This window comes from Theobroma cacao, chromosome 2 (genome assembly GCF_000208745.1).
Source record: "Theobroma cacao cultivar B97-61/B2 chromosome 2, Criollo_cocoa_genome_V2, whole genome shotgun sequence".
NCBI classification, from domain to species: domain Eukaryota; kingdom Viridiplantae; phylum Streptophyta; class Magnoliopsida; order Malvales; family Malvaceae; genus Theobroma; species Theobroma cacao.
In genome coordinates, this window is record NC_030851.1 from 5,770,963 (window position 1) to 5,786,761 (window position 15,799).

Consider the following 15,799-nt stretch of genomic DNA (forward strand, 5'->3'; position numbering starts at 1 on the left):
CGAAAATCAATGTGCAAAGTGCATTGGAATGGACCACATCAGCTCCCAATTCCCAACCCGAAAAATTGAGAAGAAAAGCAGGGGTTTCCACAAGCCTAAAAGTGACTATTGGTTTCACAGAGAGGCCAGAGAGAGAGAGAGAGAGAGAGAGGACGGNAGAGAGCGAGAGAGAGAGAGAGAGAGAGAGAGAGGGCCAAAGCAAAGACGAAAATCCATGACAATGGCCGACGGTGCTTCCCACCACCAACTTAAACCTCATCTGTCATTTCTTTCTCTTCCACAGTTCCATTTGATATTGACATGCTCTGAACAGATAGACAGAGTTTGTTTCTTCTAAAATAATTCTTTGATGGATTTCTTTTTGGCCAACTTTTCTTTTGGCCTGAGTCACTCAAAATAGGGGTGTTAATGACTCTTTAAAGTACCCAAAAGCCAGTTCCACATGTAAGTGCACCATTGCAATGTTTGGTTACTTCTGTTCACATTTCACGCTGCAAACTTGCGACTTGCATTTCATCAACTGACAAAAAAAAAAGAAGAAACATTTTGCCATCAGAAATTTCTTTTTTTTTTCCCTCAAACGATAAGATAAGTCGTTGGTGGTGTGGTCACACACCCAAATGCTGCAGTCTTCGAATGCCATTTTTCTCCCCCTGCTCAATAAATGTCAGCAGTCACAGTTACAGCAAACTTGAGCTACTTCATGCTTTCAAGCATTGAATGTAGGATTTTATTAAAGATATTCGTATAAATCACAACAATTGCTTACTCATGTAGTCCTGTATGTCCCAATGGGTTTCAATTTCTAATTTTGTGTAACACGCAATGATCGAGCAATATGCTCTCTGTTCTAAAAGAAATTGATACTTATTGCACAACATAGTGTCTAAGGTACAGCATAAATGAATTCAAAAGAAAATGGGAATAAAGGCTACTTGTTCTTATTGAATAGTAACTCAAAAATAAAGAAAGTTTCTCTATAAGGGAAATTCGAAAATTGTTCAAAACTCATCGAATTTCGCCATTGCCGAATATAGAAGAAAAAGATCATAATCTCTCATCTTAATAACACTACACAGAAAAATATTAAGATATTGAAGAAGTCTTATCAGATGAACAGTCTCAAAAGCTTTCTTGCATCTCCCTTGGAACTACTGCCATCTCCAGCATCAGACCGGCTTCCCAACGTCGTCATTTCGGACTCCTCAGACGGCGTAGCTTCTCTCCTCCTCTTCCCAGCTCTGTCATCACCGATCATCAAGCAGAGATCAAGATCGTTTGCTTCACATTTAACCACGTCGCCAAACCCCTTCCTTTTCACAAAATCTTCCTCTCTTGTCCGAAAACACTGCATACCTGTACCACCGACAGTTTCTGAAACATCCTCAAAGTCTGACCCTGAAACCCCGCCGCTAAATTCGGGCAGCGGCTGCAACGTTCCGCCTCGAAGCACCGTCTGCACCGCCGACTGGCAGACGTTCCAGTTCCCTGTCCACAGCAACCCCACGGCTCCACTCACGGGGTTCACAGCGCGTCCCACTGCTTCAAACATAAGCGAGTGAAACAAAGCTGTAAACCCATACATATCCAATCAGAAACAATATATACATAAAAAGAACGAACAGAACAGAGAAAGAGCCAATGACTTTATTAGAAAATAGAATTACCAGGCCTTTGGGGTTTGGACACGGAGGAAAGGAAGGACATAAGACCGGCGCGGCCAAAGAACTTAGCGACGAAAACGGTGGCGTGTGCTTGGGCTTGAGGGTTGTCTATACATTGCAAGCTTTGTCTAAGCATGCAATTTTCACTGCACCCTTTTCGAAGAACTCTACAGCCATTGCAACTCATTGTTTCAGCACATGAAAATGAGAAAAAAGAAGGAGAAGAAATTGGGTTTCTTGCGTCAAGAGGATTCGTGGGAAGGGAATGATTGAAGCTGAGAAAAATGAGCAAGGCAAACAGACATATATATAGGGGGAGAGAAAGAGAGTGCATGTGGAGAGAAGCGGGTGAGAATTGATCATTTGACGTGGGTTTGGGTAACCATGGTTTTGTTTTTTAACCTTTTTAGAGTTAAACTGTGGTCAAGGGAAATTTGATAAAAATTATTCTTCGCGGGGATATTTGGGGTTCCAAAGAAATGGGTGAGAAGCGGCTCCGGGTCTCCGCGGATGGGAAAATTGGAGAGGAACCAGGCAGGCATAGCCGTTGGATTCTGTTTGGTGGGTGTCTATGACCGTAGATTCTTGCCTCGTCTTCTTTCACTAGTCATGGATTATCCGCTTATCAGATAAGACTGAAGTTAGCGCGTTAAAGGTCAAGACCGCTTCCAAATTAAGAGAGATTGCAATGACATACAAGTCATTAACTAATTCCTATTAGATTTCGGCTTAAAAGATTAATGCCTTAGTTGGCTCATCTAATGTTTGATTTGGAAGTATATTTGAAGCTTTGTTTATGAAAGGGGTTACTCACTAGTGCAGCTGGCACTCACCATTACCATTTTGTTATTGGACACTAGTGGGTAGAAACGGGTAAAATATTAAAATGGAACAACAATATTTAAAATCCGTTTAGGTGTCAACTTGACATTGTTAATTAAAGATGATACAATACCCTAAACTTCATTTCAACGTAATACGAAATGTTTAAGAAGCAAATACGAGCTGTATTAGTTAATTATAATATAGTAAATATTATGACAAAGGTTAAAGAAGTTAGAATCAAGTGGCTGTACTTACAAAGTGCGGAAACTAGGGAGAAAATTGGGTGATGTGAGGGGGGGGGACGAGGATGACGATGTAGATATGAAGCCGATACATAGAAGTTTTAGTCGCGCCTCAAGAAGATGGCATCTTTATCCGATACTTGGGGCCACAACATTGCATCCAAATTAAAAAAGAAAAAGCATAAATTGTCTAGTGAATGTTACAAGCAACAAAATCAAAGTTTATTCTTTTGTTTTTGGGTGGAGAATGGGATTCCGATCCATGATTTGGTTTCAACTTTTCCTTGGCTTCATGCATGGCAGATGAGGTGAAAAAACGAAAGCTTAAAAGGTGCTGAAAGTGGTCAGCCAGTAAGTTGGGGTTGGCCGCATTTGAAAGCACAAATCCCCTCGGGTCGTGAGAGAGCGACGTTATCTCTTGGTGCTTTCCTTGGCAGCACACAAAACCACTTTTGAGTGCCCCTTCCGGGAAAGAGAAGGACAAATGCGGTTTGGGAAGTGGAGTGGGCAACAATTCTAATAGGTCAGTTTTGGCTCCAGCCTCTGTGAATCAGAATTTATTCAGATTTTTCCTTGATTTGCTTATTGTCCTTTGAGTTGGTTTAGTTACATGCAATAGAGAAAAAGCTCATTTTTTTTCTTCTCTCTTTTAAATTCAATTTGTTCACAGCCTTACCATGATACAAGTATAGGGTTGGTCAAGGCAAGAATGTTGGGATAGCTATATATGGGGTATGTATAATATTCCAGCCATGGAGCCAAAAGGAAATTCCCCATTGATTCTGTCTTAAAGATGGGTGATATTCTAATTAACTTCAGTTAAATATATAAAGGTAATAGAGGGAAAAAAATTCTCATAAGCTAACAACCAATCCTTCGTAATAAACGCTGCTGAGAAAAGATATACTAGTTGGTTTTATGTCTTTATGCCTGTGGAGTTTATCTCAGATAACTCTTAACTTAGGGGAGCTTATCGAATACCTTTGTGATAAACGGTGCATGAGATGGTACAAGCCTATCACTGCTTGAAGTTGACAGCTAGTTTAGAAAAAAAGCAACATTGTAACCTTTGGCTAAACTTATCCCCGCGTCCCATTTAAATAAGGTTTCTTCATGTTTTTTATCCTTGATTTTGTTGATAATGGCTGGAAAATCATGTCTCCATAATTGTCTAATATGCGGAGAACAGGTCGTGGAAGAAGATAACACACCTAATGACGATAATCTCCAAGCTTGATTGTTGGTTAGCTTAGATTTTAGAAGGTTAACTTTGTTTGCTTTCGCAGGGTTCTGATAGGGTTGTGACCTTGTCCAACTGGGTGCCATGCCTTCGATTATCAAGGCTACTAAAATGTAGCAGGGATTGTACTCAAGCTTGGTTCTTCTCAGTGAGAACATCAGGCTCATTTGTTTTTCTACAAACAAGGTGGAAAGGCATCTTGTACGTTAGTAACATCACATAATTGAACATTAGATTGATATATTCTGGTGCATTTTCCATGAACTTTTACACAACCTCGTAGAATGACAGCTTTCAAATTTCAAAGAAACCAAGGAGTGAATCACTTTGCTTTTCCCTGTTTTATCAAGGATGAACAACCTGATTTACCGCACTCATATCTCTGTAATTGTTCATGTGGTTTGAAGTCACAAATAACCTTACCGCACTAACTATGTTTTTGGTTGTCGGCAATTCAATTAGTACAGTTTGTTGATCTTTTGAGAATATTTATAAGAGAGAATTTCATAAAAGAGATAAATTGAAAACAAGGAATGATTGATTATTTCACTGCTGCAGTAAGTGTATTTATACACAAATATTGAGAGGATAAGAGCAAGAAACAGTTACTCTAAAAATAGGGGATCAAAGACAGCACAACTTATAACTGCTGTCTTTTAACGGCTCACAACATGTGGCCTTTATTTCTAAAAAAAAACTGCTTAACTGCTTAAGGATAAAATTCTAAGTCATGTGTTTTGACATATGGACATCCTTATCTTTGAAGTGTTGATGTCATGCTCTGCAACCGAGACTTTAAATTCCATTACACCTTGAAGTCGACGTTGCCCATTCCCAGTTTGCTTCTAAGCAACTCAAATTTTTCTCTGCATAATCCCTTAGTAAAAATATCTGCTATTTGATCATCAGTACCACAGTAATTTACAACAACTTCATTGTTCGTCACAGCTTCTCGTATTACATGAAACTTTATCCTGATGTGTTTGGTTCTACTGTGATTAATTGGATTTTTAGCCAGAGCAATAGCAGACTGATTGTCTAACCAGAGAACAGTTGGATTTATTTGTTCAAACTTCAAATCCAAAAGTACCTTTCTAAGCCACAGAGCTTGATTTGTTGCAGACGCAGCAACCACATACTCTGCTTCAGCAGAGGATTGAGCAACAATGTCTTGTTTCTTTGAGTTCCAACTGAACATAGCACTTCCAAAAGAAAAACAGTATCCACTAGTGCTTTTTGAATCATCATAACTCCCAGCCCAATCACTATCACTATACCCTTCCAATTCTTTATTTTCAACTTGTCCATACAAAAGACCATAATTTATAGTCTGCTTTCTCGATTTATGCAATCACCTACAAAAACTCATTTAACTACTGCAAAACGAGTTTTGAAGTATGTGAAAGGGACTCTAAATTATGGTCTTTTGTATGGACAAGTTGAAAATAAAGAATTGGAAGGGTATAGTGATAGTGATTGGGCTGGGAGTTATGCAAGACAAAGCTTTAAACCGTTTTGCTACTTCTTCATTGTATTGCTTCATTTGAGCAATTGTTGGGTTGGCTTGTCGGGCAGGAAGATCACCTCCTAGTTCCACAACTTCCCACAGGTCGAAGGCCTTTAGATATGCCTTCATTTTTATAGCCCACATGGGATAATTGTTGCCATTTAAAACTGGAGGAGCAGCAATGCTGTAATTGGAGGAAGCCATTTATTTTTGAAGTCTGACAGAAAGAACAGATAAAGAAAAAAAAATTTGTAAAAGATAAATGTTTTGAAACAATTTTGCCAAGGTCCCTTAAGATCACTCAAAAACGCTCTGATACCATGTTGATCTTTTGAGAATATTTATAAGAGAGAATTTCATAAAAGAGATAAATTGAAAACAAGGATCTGATTGATGTTTTTCACTACTGCATTAAGTGTATTTATACACAAATATTGAGAGGATAAGAGCAAGAAACAGTTACTCTAAAAATAGGGGATCAAAGACAGCACAACTTATAACTGCTGTCTTTTAACGGCTCACAACATGTGGCCTTTATTTCTAAAAAAAAAACTGCTTAACTGCTTAAGGATAAAATTCTAAGTCATGTGTTTTGACATATGGACATCCTTATCTTTGAAGTGTTGATGTCATGCTCTGCAACCGAGACTTTAAATTCCATTACAGTTCCTGGCCACTGAAGTAAAGCGTGAAGTAAAGCGTGATCATTGATTACTAATTAGAGAGATGGAAAGGATAAAGGACACTACCTAATTTTCATTGCCTTGAAAAAACTAGTAAACCATGGAAGGAAAAAAAAACTGTCAAATCTGTACTGTGTTCATTACTGCTTTGTTTACCTGATTTAAACATGGGAAGTTGTTTGCATAATGAGCCTTGTTTTTTTTTAACTTCATTGAGCACTTTGTGAGCTGTGATACATTACATAGCAAATGGCCCTCAACAATGAGAAGACAAGACATCAATCAAATAAATGAGTAGCATTGGCTGCCTCTTTACGTGTCTTCTGTAAAGCGGCCCTCAAGTTCATTATGCTTCCAGTAAACTTTTTTTTTTTCCACGGCACTGTAAAGTTTCTGCAAAATAAACTCTAAGTTTCTGCCAGACTATATATGCTTCATTTTGCTAAATTAACATAAACTAGTTTTTCGAATTTACTAATGTCATTAAGAGAGGTAAAGCCCAAAAAACCCACCATAAAGATAGCTACTATATTTTCCCCTCATTTCTACTAAGAAACTGAATGCCTCCTATTTCTGGATGGTGTAGACTTAGCTTCTTCCGGATTGGCAGAACCAAGACTCTCTGATGAATCCGAACCACTATTCTCACCTTGGGCTCCTTTGCTTGACCAGATCTTTGTAAATATCCTCTTGGACTTCAGTAAACCTTTCATTTTACTAATGGCAGCCTTGTCGACACTATTTCTACTGTCAACACCATTTCTCTCACTCCCTCCCACCCCATTGCTCAACCTCAAGGCAGCCAGTTCCCCTTTCAGGGCCTTGAGCTCCTCGGCTGTGGCCACTGCATCCCAATCTTCCTCTGGGTTGGTTGCTGCTGACCTTGAGCTCCCATGAGATCCACTATTCAGATCCTTCAGGCCTTTAGGTAAGTCAGGTGTGCTACTGCCCGATGAAGCAGCAGCCCTGACCTGCTCGAAAAAGAGAACCTGCACAACTACACGCAATGGGAGCCGCTCATTTTGCACAGCATGCATACACGCATCAACTGATAGTTTCTTGCAGTCCATTAACTTGCATATCCTTTTTCTCTCACTCTTGCTGATCCCGGGGTGCTCCTGCATTGAAGCACAATAGAGTTGAAGTTATATATAAGCAAAGTCAGAATTCTACAGAACAGGTTTGCCCTTATAACAATAACAGTTGCAGACAGAGACTATGTCAGAAGGTTTATTCAATTGGTAGTTATGGTCTAGGAGAGAGGGTGATGGCATCGCTTCTTCATTTAAATTGAATTTTAGCAAAATCTTCCAAAGCCAAAATTTGTAGGTATTAAACTGCAACAAAGAACGGCTTTAGATAAACCTCATTTATGTTCCAATATAATGTAAATGCCAATTTGGTGTGAATTAAACAATATGGACTTTGTCAAGATCCTCACCTTAAGATACATGTCAATGGCTCGGTAAAGCCCATCATGCGCAGGCCGAGAGATGCAAGACACCATTTCAGCAAGGTTAACAAACTTTGACAAGGGTAAGTTGGGATCCTTCGCAATTTCAGCAAGGTATGCATCTATCAATTTTGCCACCATCAGCTTCGAAGCATCTGTTAAAATTCCCGGTCTTTGTATTTCTTGAACCTCATTTTCGTCTGACTCAATTTCAGCATTCTGATCTTGCATCAGAAACTCTTTCACTATTTTCTGTACTGTATCAACGTCATACAATGCATCTTCCCCTTCTGGTGCTCGTATCAAAAGATCATTTACAGAAGCCTCCTCCAGTTGCTGTCCTATACTCCTCACCAGCTGTTCCCTAGCGGTTTCTCCTGAGTCAACAATGATAGCTGCTTTCAACAGCTTCAGCAAGAAACTGCAAGATACACTACCTTTCTCTGCAGGCAACAACCAGACAATTGTATCAACTGTTGATCGATACTTTACAACATCCCCAGAATGGATCACACCCTTACTGAAACCTGGCAACCTTCTGTAAGAATAAGCTTTCAAAGCTTCCCCAATCACTTCATGGGACAGTATTCCTTTGGTTTTAATATTCATTATAGCACGCTTATATAGATCAATTTCAAGTTCACACAAATCCTCAACCCACCAGTCCTTTGGCACTGGTCGACTTCTGACACCATTATAGTTTGGATCATTCCCATTTTCCTCTGGAAGCTTCCTCCGGTTATAAGTGTAGGACCAATCAACATTGGAAACATCGACACAAGCCTTAATAGCTACAGCATCAATGCAAAGACTTACCACCTTCAATTCCTCAGATAATGGTAGCATAGATTTTGTAGTCTGAAGAACAATGATTGAATCTTTCCAGCTGCGGAAGATGCTGGAGTTGAGGAAGACATCGACCTTGTAAATTAGGTTCCCTTTTTCAATGGTCTCATGCATTCCTAAGTACTCAGCTGCACATCGTGCAGCGACAACATTGTAAGCATTAAGGGTGACGGTCATGCCATAACAAAATTTGGCACACATCTCAAAGGCAACTGGACCACCGGGAATGTCTGAAATCTGAACTTCATCACTCTTTTCTTCATTACTGCTTGCAACCAACTTCTGCAAGCAGGCACTTTTTGACAGAAGAGGAAACTGCATATATGTTCATCCATTAGCTTCACAAACTGAAATGCATTTTTATGATCGTAAATGAGCAGAACTGAGCCAAGGTTGCTCAACTTAACTGCTCTTGTTATTCTAATTTGAAAACTAGAGCACAGCTTAGCTCACAAGTCTTAATTAAAGCCAACAACCAAAATTTAGTAGTTTTTACATTTCGGCAATTATATGAAATTTTAGACCAAGGATCAGTCGAAGGAACAACTTTGAATGGCATGTAAGGCATAATGCAATGCATTCTAACAAGGACATTACACACAAAGACAATGCTTGACTGTAGATGAAACTTTTACCTGAACTGGAAGAAAATTCATACCTTGTGCAGATAAAACTTAACATCCCCTACAATGACAGTGATGTCGGTTGCCAGCTCACTCGCCACATACCTGAACATGGGTATGTAAGCTTAAAACCATTAGAACTTTCAAAAATTCACACATGTTGGACAAGACAAAAATAAGAAAACTCCTATTATAACTTGTGGTAAGAGATGAAAATTTGAATTTTTTTTTTTTTTTGAAAAGTGAGGAAAATTTGAATTTGTAGGCCATCTCCCTTTCTTTTTAAGCTATTAACATTTGAAAAGGAAAACTCTTTGAATTGCTCTAAACAATATTCAGCAGTATGCTTTTTGCTAAAAGTATGGTTCCAAAAAGGAACTATTTTTAGATTTTATCATATAAAATAGCAAAAAGTCATTTAGCTTTGCACCATATCTGAGACAGTGAGCTATACCAGAAACCAATTCTGGTCCATAGTATATTTATCTATTTAACAAGACATGAATTACATTCACATTAATCAGTGAAATGAATACTCGTGATGTCTACATAGCAGTGATGTATGGCATATAAAGTGACAATTACCAGATTTATTTAACTAATAGATGATTTTAAGAATCTGAAATACTTCTAGACCTGTAGACCATGCAACAAATACTGCTATAAATACATAATAAAATTGCTAATAACAGGAAACATTGTTTTGGATTCTGATGCATTAGCATCAAGAAACCAGTAAACTCATTGTAATAACTCACAAATGTATATTGAATTTGTCCACATTGCAATCAATGCTTCTCTAAGACACAGTAAGGTAACATGCTCCCTCACTGAAAGGGTGCTTCTTCACCCTAGGAACTGTATATTTACATAATAGATCAAGGGTTATTTGATGGTGCAGGGGTACTATCACCCTGATATATTAGGAATGCACCAATATCAGTCCTTTGCAAATAACATGCTTATTGATATGCTTCAAAAAACAAGCATGCTGATGCTTAAGCAACTAACATCCTTTCATTACCCCATCTACAGTTATACATCTAAAAATAAAATTCAAATTTTCTTTTCACCAAAATTAGTGTACTTGGAAGGTGAAACCTCATAAATTTTTAAGTATAACCGCATGGTCTTATGATTAAGTTATTCTTGAACCTCATCCTACATTCTTAAAGCTTATTATGGCTTTAGCAATCAAGGTCTGAGCACATCCCTGTTACCAGTGATTGGAAAGAATATGACTATAAAGATAACGAACTGGGAAGGATTTCCACTTTTTTCATAAGCAGAAGTTATAAACAACTACCCATTATTGAATCTCAAGGATTTTGTATTTGAAACCACTTTTTTGTGATATGCACAATCGAAGTTAGTATAACCAGAGTATGCAGAAAGTATACTGTATACATGAGGAACCATAGATGAAAAAAGAAAAGAAAAAATGAGAAAGATGAAAGTCAACACCACAAAAGATTAGTCAGATTTTAGAGGATCCACCACCTGGGTTGGAAGATGCTTTAATGACGGCATGAGAGGGACTGCATTTTTGTTTGTAGTACTAACAGGGGTCTTTGATCGCTCTTAAGTACCCCTCATCCCCCCACCCCAAACCAAAAAAAAAAAAAAACTTTAAAGCAGCAAAGTAGGCAGTATTAAGGGGAAAATAACAAATCAATAGCCTACAAAAGCCGCAAATCACATAAAAAAAAATTTTCGCCTTATTTCAGTATACCAATAAATGGTCATCTAGAAAGGACTAAAATTTCACATAGCCCCAAAAAGAAGCCTAGTTTAAGCATAAACCAATGAGGCAAAGCTACCATAATAGTAGGAGTATGCAGTTGAAATGAACAAAATAATTGAGAGAGGCAAGAGATTATCACTTAATGGTCCTTATGGAGGAGAAATTGGAATGCATCGAACAACCTAGTGGACATAGTTTTTGATTATTCAGTAAAGGAACAAATGATAGATTGCAAAAAAGGGTCCAAGAGATCTCACCTCACATTATTCCCATCGCTCTGAAACGTATCCGGCTTTGATCCAAGCTTCATAAACTTCATATTGGCAAGCAAAAGATCTTCCTCCCTTCTGAAACCTCGAAATGATCTTCTCAGCTACTCAACCGATCACCAATAAATCAAATACCAGACACTCAGCAACTCACATACCCAATGAAACATAACCCGAACCGAGGAAAAGTTGCCACAAGTGATAAGGAACACCCCAGGTGCGGGGACCGAGTTTCTGAGTGCAATCAGCTTTCTGGGATTCAAGAGACTAAAGAAGGATCAAAGGAGGGGGAAGGATATATGCCACGAAGAGTATGACCGAATCTTGACAGCAATCGAGGCAGGGGGGTCTGAGTAAGAGAGAGAAATAGATAATTGGCAAGATGGGGTTTGAGTAATATTTTAAGAAAAGGTTCTCTTGAATGGCAAGAGAGCCATGGAAGAGGTTGTTTCCTTTGTTGACGGCAAAGCCCACCGAGCCCGGGCGCACCCAGTCAGCTTAGGAGACATAGACAACAGAGTCTTTGCACTAAATAATTCCCAAAACCAGAGACACTCACAAGCACCAATCTGACTTCACCTCCTCTCCCCACTATTTCTTTATCCCTCTCTCTTTCTCTTTCTGATTACTCTGTTCCTTTGTTTTCCTTTTTTTTTTTATAAAGTTCATAAAGATTCATATCACCAGGACCTCTTGTGGTTCTTTAAAAGCTTCAAGTTCCAAACTTGACGTATACTAATCAATATATAGTTTTTTTTTTACCGTTGAAGTCTGAAATCCTGCAACGGAAAACAGCATCTGGGTATCAGTTTGAAGAAACCACCAAAACGGTAGACAACAAGCATCTATCTTTATTTTTTTTCAAAGTATGGAATAACTGAAAAAGATCACAAAAATAAAGTCATTACATTAATTAACAACCAATCATCAACTACCAACAACAATATCACCAAAAAATTAAAACTGAAATCTGAGGAATCTACTAGAATATATCACAGAAATCTAATTAAATAACATAATGTCAAGACTCAAGATCATACTTTGATATATGCGGTAAAATCCCAAAACCCCACATGAATTGGAAAATGGGAAAATGCCCATAATCAACTTGGAAGCCAAAAGAGTAAAGACAATCCCCAAAAGCCACTCCCCGTGTAAACCCCAACAAAACCCAAGACCCTTGTATCAAATCTACAAAGCCCATTTAAGCAGAAAAAGGAAATAACCACCTTCTCCATTGTAGCAAAACAAGGAATCCCATTTTAAGCATGAACCGCAAGGCACAAGCAAGCCTTGGAAACCAAAACCATCTCAAACAAGAAGGAAATCCCATAACAAACTCAGAATGGCAGAACATAACTTACCAAGAAACTTACACCCCCATTGCAATGAGTTTGAGTTTGAGTTTGTGTCTCAACTGAACAGTACAAAACGTATGAACAGTAATGATCACACAGGAACCATGCAGGAGCATTTGAGTCCGTTTAAAAAGTACCAGACACCAAGGGAGTAACAAAATTTACACAAAACCCACAAAAACCAAAAACTAAAAGGAACAACCTACAAGTACCCATCAGTAAATAACCTGTTTATTCATTTCCAGTAGAATCTATCAAAGTACAAATTCAAAGAAAACTCAACTTTTTTCTTAGTTTTGGACAAAAAGCCAAGCTGTTGCCAAATGTTTTATCTGTGTTTGTCGTACTAGCACTACTACTATAAAAACTTTAACTTGGTTGCTTTGCGTATTTCTCTTTATTAATATTGGTGAAGAAAGTAGATTTAATTCCATTCAGTTTTTGGGAGAGGAGGTTGGCATTAACACACTCAACATCTAGCTCAGTTATGTACGCCAATAACTGACACACAGCTTTCTTGTTGCCACCCTCTTTTTATTAAATGGCTTCTCTTTACTTGCTTGCTAATTAACCCATCACTGTCTCTCCTTTACTCTATTTAAGAGCTGTTCCTCAGAGAAAAAAAAATGGAGGGATTTTATTAGAATTTCAGCCCAAAAAACAAAGGAAAATAAAAGGTCTCTTTCCAACACGAGTTATACTGTCCCTTTCATTGCGGTGAAATCGTGACCAAACAGTGGTGTAAAGAGGAAAAAAAAAAAAAAAGAAGGTTGGGTCTTTGAAAGTGTGTCAAACTCTGCAGGATGCATGAGATTCACCAATAGGCTAAATGCCAAAGAGAGTTTTGTATGTTGCTGTTGGAATTCAGGAAATACTTTAAAAGCATATACTTTCAAGAATGTGTGAAAAGTAAGTAAGCTATTCTTAGTTAGTTGTAGTTAAACCTAATACTACAGCTTATTCTTGAAATCAAGAAAATCTTGTGTCACATTTTGATTGAAGGGTTTTGCTTACTAAAGATTTAGGAGCTTCTCTATACCTTCATTGAAAATTATTGTCGTTTGAATTATTGCCCCCTACTTCCTATGTAGTATTTGCAAGAATTATTAACAACAGTTGCAGAAATATTTAAAGTTAAGTACAATGAATGGAAACAACCAAGTTCAATTATAGCATATTAGGTCAATATTAGGTCATGCTAAAAGAGCCATCTAACTTTTTATTCTTTTCTTCCAACTCCAACAGTAGAAAAGCCATCCTAACTAAGAGGATAGATGAGTGCAACCTAAGGTAAAATCCTGGTCTCACGACTATCGGGCCCATCAATTCGAAGGAGCTTGATAAGAATGAATACCCCTTTTTTCGGTTGCAGTACCATTGCAATCACAAACTCCCCATCTTTTATCGTAAAAGAATTTTCAAGGATTGGGTTTCTTTTTCCTTTTTCTATTGCAAAATAAGATGTTAAAAGTGTAATGTTAATGAATTTATTATTTATACCTTCATATACCATTACCATTTGCGAGTATATTCAGACCATAACCGAACCAGAAAAAAGTTACCATGCCACTTCTATTTCAACTTTTCTATAACTTTCTTCTTGTTGAGTGTGTGATTTGTGAGTAGTTTCAAATTGTTAAATGAGAACTACATTAGCTGTTTGACAATTAAATAACCAGTTAAGCTAAAACAAGCCAACCTGATAGTATCTTCCTTTGTCTCACAGCTGAGTAAGCTAAGCCGTTTCATTTATAATCCCATGATATCCCTGATGCCAAGGAATTCTCTTCCCAACCAAAATCAACAAAGACAGGCAGCATGGTTCAATATAAAATTGGGTTAGAACATTTCATATTCCCATTTGAACACTTCCCTATAAAAGTACAAGATTTCTTTGGCCTTTATAATCACCTTATTCTCACCACATTTTGAGGCTTTCACTCTTTTTTCTTTTTTTCTTTATAGATTAAGAGAGGTAGCTAAACTCCCACACATGATGCTGACTGTATCACTTTCTATAGATCCTACAACTAGATGTTCTATCCAAATAAAAGTTTTGGGGTTTCTTAGGAAACACTTGATTCCCTGTCTACTAATATGAACCAAATATTCAAACCCAGAGAAGGTATTTTTAGGCAGAATTGACTAATTACACAAATCACTATTTAATATTTGACATATTGCTTATATTAAGATCCAATTTTTGACTTGTTTTAAATCATAGTTTTAACATTTCGAGATTTGATATTATTTTTTACACCCGGTGCTTTAACTCATATAAACAATTAAACTCACAAGATAACATGTTATTTTTTTTTTTTTTATCATGTAGCATGATACGCTTAAAATTTTTAGCAATAAATTTACCGTCAAAGAATAGGATCAATTATCACAATTAACCACAACCGTACTAATAAGTATTAAACCCAAGTTACCCCAATGAACTCCAAATCTTGAAAAGGTCGGAACTGAAGTTTATGTTGTCATGGGGTTGCTCAACCTCTTCATTTGGGCAATTCGGGTTGGTATGGTTCTCCATCACCATTTGTAACTCCATCAACATTGGTATGCTCAACCTCTTCATTTGTAAGATTGACTCGTAAAACCATCACCATTTTGTGGTGCCTTGACTACTAAAAAGCCTGTGTTAATTAGTTGGCGTAAGGTTTGACCTACACATAAGCATACACTTAGACATTCAGGTTGACAATTTCCTTTGCTGAAGATTGAAATTTTGATTTGGAAATAATAAAAAGCTTGGTTCTAATACATCAAAATACCAAAGGTTTTAAATCCTGGTTTTAACAATTAACCGGCAGAATTTGACCAAAAAAAAAATAAGAATCATAGCGTGCTAGGGGGATTTTCTCGAGAAAAAATTGTCAACGGATGGATCATGATCATCATACAAGCGAGGTGTTCACATAAAAAGGGCGTCCTACATGCCTAATTTTGACACAAAGTTTCTCAAAGGAATAAAAACTCTAGCTTCTGGTCATATGCTAGATGTGGAAAAGAGGTCCCCCAATCTCTCTAACTTTGACCCAACCACATGCTTTTTGCAACTTTGTTTGATTTGCTTGCCCATATTTGCCAAACCCATGGCTTTACTTCAAGAATCCTTATCTTCTTCAATTTGTATGGATTAAAGGTGGCTCAATAAATTTAAAAATTTAAAACAAAATATTTAAATGAAGATTTTTTTATTAAAATTTAAAAAATTATCAAAATTTTATTCTTTAAATTTTTTGAGATGTAAAATTTTTAATTAAACTTTTATGATCAAATTTTTTTAATTTAATATAAACTCTAAATTAAAATAAAAAAATTGTAAATATTAGAACA

General features: G+C 37.3%; 2 protein-coding genes across 4 annotated transcripts; both read right to left on the minus strand.

Moving 5' to 3' along the window:
- LOC18608071 (LOB domain-containing protein 37) lies at positions 785-2,116 on the minus strand. The gene is made up of 2 exons (XM_007042557.2): positions 1,668-2,116; positions 785-1,569 (listed from the first exon to the last, which is right to left on the minus strand). The coding sequence occupies exons 1-2, from the start codon at positions 1,996-1,998 to the stop codon at positions 1,109-1,111; spliced, it is 792 nt and encodes a 263-aa protein (XP_007042619.2). The 5' UTR covers positions 1,999-2,116; the 3' UTR covers positions 785-1,108.
- On the minus strand, positions 6,425-12,820 carry LOC18608072 (BTB/POZ domain-containing protein NPY2). 3 transcript variants are annotated; one of them, XM_007042560.2, is made up of 5 exons: positions 12,461-12,820; positions 11,085-11,875; positions 9,119-9,188; positions 7,603-8,775; positions 6,425-7,279 (listed from the first exon to the last, which is right to left on the minus strand). In XM_007042560.2, the coding sequence occupies exons 2-5, from the start codon at positions 11,144-11,146 to the stop codon at positions 6,710-6,712; spliced, it is 1,875 nt and encodes a 624-aa protein (XP_007042622.2). In that variant the 5' UTR covers positions 11,147-11,875; positions 12,461-12,820; the 3' UTR covers positions 6,425-6,709. The 3 variants fall into 3 exon arrangements, with proteins under 3 accessions (XP_007042622.2, XP_017971631.1, XP_017971632.1); XM_018116142.1 differs by lacking the exon at positions 12,461-12,820 and adding an exon at positions 12,326-12,348; XM_018116143.1 differs by lacking the exons at positions 11,085-11,875; positions 12,461-12,820 and having other exon boundaries at positions 9,096-9,182.

What these genes read in the sequence shown, in the direction of transcription:
- LOC18608072 (XM_007042560.2), bottom strand. Translation starts at nt 11,146, where the DNA reads ATGAAGTTTATGAAGCTTGGATCAAAGCCGGATACGTTTCAGAGCGAT. An exon ending in TTAAGTTTTATCTGCACAAG is followed by an intron (nt 8,776 to 9,118) that starts GTATGAATTTTC and finishes ACATATATGCAG; the next exon opens with TTTCCTCTTCTGTCAAAAAG. An exon ending in CCATTGACATGTATCTTAAG is followed by an intron (nt 7,280 to 7,602) that starts GTGAGGATCTTG and finishes GCTTCAATGCAG; the next exon opens with GAGCACCCCGGGATCAGCAA.
- LOC18608071 (XM_007042557.2), bottom strand. Translation starts at nt 1,998, where the DNA reads ATGCACTCTCTTTCTCTCCCCCTATATATATGTCTGTTTGCCTTGCTC. An exon ending in GTCCAAACCCCAAAGGCCTG is followed by an intron (nt 1,570 to 1,667) that starts GTAATTCTATTT and finishes ATGGGTTTACAG; the next exon opens with CTTTGTTTCACTCGCTTATG.